The sequence below is a fragment of the Alligator mississippiensis genome, chromosome 10 (genome assembly GCF_030867095.1).
Source record: "Alligator mississippiensis isolate rAllMis1 chromosome 10, rAllMis1, whole genome shotgun sequence".
NCBI classification, from domain to species: Eukaryota; Metazoa; Chordata; order Crocodylia; family Alligatoridae; genus Alligator; species Alligator mississippiensis.
The window spans coordinates 36433089-36437080 of NC_081833.1; the positions used below are offsets into that span (position 1 = coordinate 36433089).

Below are 3992 nucleotides of genomic sequence, written 5' to 3' on the forward strand. Positions count from 1 at the left end.
TAAAACCCTGCAGGTCTGTGGCTACAGGACATGTTCTGGGCATCGAGGATAGCAAGGAAATCCCGTTCTCATTAAAATCTCACCGCATTCTCATTAAAAAACTAGGAGACTGTAGCAATACCTACACAGTCAGATGGGTCACTAACTGGCTGGAGGGTCGCACCCAGAGAGTGGTGGTGGACTGGTCCTATTCGACCTGGAGGGATGTGGGCAGTGGGGTTCCCCAGGGCTCGGTCCTCAGGCCCACACTGTTCAACATCTTCATTAGCAACTTGGACGAGGGGGTAAAAAGCACCCTGTTCAAATTTGCAGATGATGCTAAGTTGTGGGGGGATGTGGGCACGCTAGAAGGGAGGAATAGGCTGCAATCGCACGTAGACAGGCTACAGGGGTGGGCAGATGAGAACAGGATGGGTTTCAACACCGACAAGTGCAAGGTGCTGCACCTGGGGAGGAAGAACCAGCAGCAGACCTACAGGCTGGGGAACTCCCTTCTTGTCAGTGCAGAGGAAGAAAAGGATCTTGGAGTCATTATTGATGCCAAAATGAACATGGGCCAACAGTGTGGGGAAGCAGTCAGGAAGGCCAACCACACCTTGTCATGCAGCCACAGATGCATCTCAAGCAGGTTCAAGGAGGTGATCCTCCCCCTCTGTGTGACACTGGTCAGGCCACAGTTGGAGTACTGCGTCCAGTTCTGGGCGCTGCACTTCAGGAGGGATGTGGACAGCATCGAGAGGGTCCAAAGGAGGGCCACCCGCATGATCAGGGGCAGCAGGGCAGGCCTATGAGGAGAGGCTACGGGACCTGAACCTGTTCAGCCTCCACAAGAGAAGGCTGAGGGGGGATCTAGTGGCCGTTTACAAACTGGTCGGGGGAACCAGCAGGCATTGGGGGAGTCCCTGTCCCGAGCACTACTGGGAGTGACTAGAAATAACAGTCACAAGCTGACAGAGGGTAGATCCAGATTAGACATCAGGAGGCACTACTTCACAGTCAGGGCAGCTAGGATCTGGAACCAACTTCCAAGCGCAGTGGTGCTGGCTCCTGCCCTGGGGGTCTTTAAGAGAAGGTTAGACGAACACCTTGCAGGGGTCGTTTGACCCCAGCGCTCTTTCCTGCCATGGCAGGGGGTCGGACTGGATGATCTGCTCTGGTCCCTTCGACCCTACCAACTATGACAGGAGGGGTGAGGCTGCCTAATGCGCCCATCTCGCGGGCTGTGGAAGTGCTGCTATGAGTTTCTCGTGACTTCCGGCGCTAAGTCGGGATCCGCGCGAGCCGAGCCAAGCGTTTCTCATTCTGGGAAACACTTCGGAGGACGCTGGGGCTCCGCTTCCGAGAAGGCGCCTGACTACCCGGCTGCGCGACCCAGCGGAGCCTCCCCCCACCCCGTGCAGGCCGGCAGGGAGGCGCGGCAGTGTCCGCTGCACACCGCGCTCGGCCCGGCCCGGCCCTTTGCACCGCGCTCAGCGTTTGCACGCGGCGCCGGGCGGGGGCGGGGGCGCTGCACACGGGCGGGCCTCGAGACTTTGCGCTCTGGACCGGGCCCGGGCGCAGCGCGGCTGGGCGGGCGCTTTGCACTCGCTCCTCACGCGCCGGCACTAATAAAAGGCGGCGGCGGCGGCGACTGGAGCAAACGCCTCGTCCGCTCCGCCCAGCCCAGCCCAGACCCGACGCTGCCGTGATGGACCCCCAGGACTGCACCTGCGCCACCGGTGAGTGACCCGCCCCGCCCCGCCCCTCGGGGAACTTGGGCGCCCGGCGCTGGGACAGGACTCGAGCTGCCTGGGCACGTGGCTGCCACCGCGCTTCGCTGCTCTCGCTGACTTAGTGCAGCCCTGATACTAATGACCCCGCTCTTGTGTCTCCAGGTGGCTCCTGCAACTGTGCCGGCTCGTGCAAGTGCAAGAACTGCCGTTGCACCTCGTGCAAGAAGAGTGAGTAGCACCTTTCCGCCTTGGTTAGAGACCGGGACGAGTTCTGCCCCTGGGAGCGAGCCCGAGCCCGGACCTGGGGAGGGGAAAGGCAGAGCCTGCAGGTTGCTCCTGGCACTCGGCACGGGTGGGCGGCGGTCAGGGCTCTGCGGCAAAGTGCATGAAGTCTTTGCTCTTTGAAGGGTTGGTGCTCTGCTGCTGAAATCGCTAAGGGGGAGGTTGACAAGGGTGCTGTGCACAGGATTCCCGGGCTCTCCAGTGTCTTTCCAGTTTGATTTCTTTTTTCCAACACTGGAGAACTGGCTACAGCTGCTTTATCCCATAAACGACTCTGAGGAGGAAAGGGACCCAATAGTCTTTTTTTTTTTTTTTTGTTTCCCCCCCCCAATTCAAAAGGCAGTCTGTAATAAAGGTATGAGGGAGCTAGTTTAACATGCCACAAGGTCTGTTCCACAAGTACTTTTTCCTTTTTTAAATCCAGTTTTCCTTGGCACTTTCCTCACATTCTTATAGGATGAGACTTTACCGATGGCTTCTCTAATCACTAGTCTTGATTTTTTTTTTTCCTCCCTCTTTCAGGCTGTTGCTCCTGTTGCCCCGTTGGGTGCAGCAACTGTGCCAAGGGCTGTATCTGCAAAGAGCCTATGTCTGAGAAATGTAGCTGCTGTCACTAAACTGGATATTTTCTGTTCCCTTGTAAATATTCTGCATGTCAAAGAATAAGAGGTTTTTCTTTTTATATGGCAATGAATACTTTACTTTTCTTACAAATGCTGATCTGAAGATGATGTAAAATAAAGAACTTTATTTGAGAAATAAAATGCCTGGTTTATTCAGTGTCTTAAACTTAGCTATTTCCATTTGCAAAATTTCAAGTCAGTTCAGACTCCGTTTCTATCTGGTGGGTGGTCCTGTCCCCTAAATGCACCTTGAAGCTAAAGCTTCATGCATGAGCTGAAGCACTGGCTCTCAGATCCAGTAGCTTGTAGACAAGGTTTGGCTCCACTTTTTTCCAGCAGAGTTTCAGGCATAAGGAAAAATATTTTCAAATACTGTACACCTTTTGTGAAAGGCTAGCTGCAGGAGTCATCACTGGTAAGGGAGAGGCAGTCAGATTTGCTCTTGCCTGTACTATTTGTTTTTATTAGTAGTTAGGAATTCTGGGTACGGGCCAGATGTCACTGTGCCCAGCACTGGAAAACACAAAGCAAAACAGCAGTAGTGTTTGCAAATACAGCATTGGGTGAGTGGGTAGAGGTGGGGGCATGAAGGTTGCAGGAAAAAAACTGCCCTGTTTACAGTCTCACCAATTTTTAAAAAATAGCTCAGTGCCTTGGGGCTCGATAACTGCCTGGGTTTCAGTTCCACCAGCCCCTTGGTTGTCAACAATTGGGTTCATCCGAAATAGAATGATACAGAGGAGTGGACCAGAGCAGTGATTGAGTATCTGCTTCTTTAGGGAGAACTGACACAATAAGGGATTGCTAAGCAGTGACCATGTGTTTCCCAGTCTCAGCAATAACAGGAGTAGAAGCAGGACAGCAAGGGATGATGAGGTTGAATGGTCACAAACTACTACAAGATTGTTTCAGGCTGGACATAAGGAAGAATTTCTTTACTGTCCGAGCCCCCAAGGTCTGGAACAGCCTGCCACCGGAGGTCGTTCAAGCGCCTTCATTGAACACCTTCAAGATGAAACTGGATGCTTATCTTGCTGGGATCCTATGACCCCAGCTGACTTCCTGCCCTTTGGGCGGGGGGCTGGACTCCATGATCTTCCGAGGTCCCTTCCAGCCCTAATGTCTATGAAAAAACCTAAAAGACAGCAGGGCATAGAGACATGCATGCAATGCACAAAGAAGAATTAAAATCCACCATCTTAGAAAACAGTGGAAGGGTTTCCTAAAGTACAGGACCAACCATGTTGAGGGAAGCACAAAAGTCCCAATAAACAACCAGCATGGTTTCTCAAGAGACTCAACATTAGAAAAGAAGCAAGAAGAAGCATAGACAAGACTCAGCTCTCTCTCTACAGATGGAGTCCCAAACTTGATG

General features: G+C 53.0%; 1 protein-coding gene across 1 annotated transcript; it reads left to right on the plus strand.

Moving 5' to 3' along the window:
- The first annotated feature begins 1585 nt into the window (after positions 1–1585).
- On the plus strand, positions 1586–2758 carry LOC132243577 (metallothionein-2). The gene is made up of 3 exons (XM_059713660.1): positions 1586–1718; positions 1875–1940; positions 2517–2758. The coding sequence occupies exons 1-3, from the start codon at positions 1688–1690 to the stop codon at positions 2609–2611; spliced, it is 192 nt and encodes a 63-aa protein (XP_059569643.1). The 5' UTR covers positions 1586–1687; the 3' UTR covers positions 2612–2758.
- The last annotated feature ends 1234 nt before the right edge of the window (positions 2759–3992 follow it).

Coding starts and splice junctions, on each gene's coding strand:
- LOC132243577 (XM_059713660.1), top strand. CDS start 1,688: ATGGACCCCCAGGACTGCACCTGCGCCACCG. Junction 1,719..1,874: donor GGACTGCACCTGCGCCACCG/GTGAGTGACCCG, acceptor TTGTGTCTCCAG/GTGGCTCCTGCAACTGTGCC. Junction 1,941..2,516: donor TTGCACCTCGTGCAAGAAGA/GTGAGTAGCACC, acceptor TCCCTCTTTCAG/GCTGTTGCTCCTGTTGCCCC.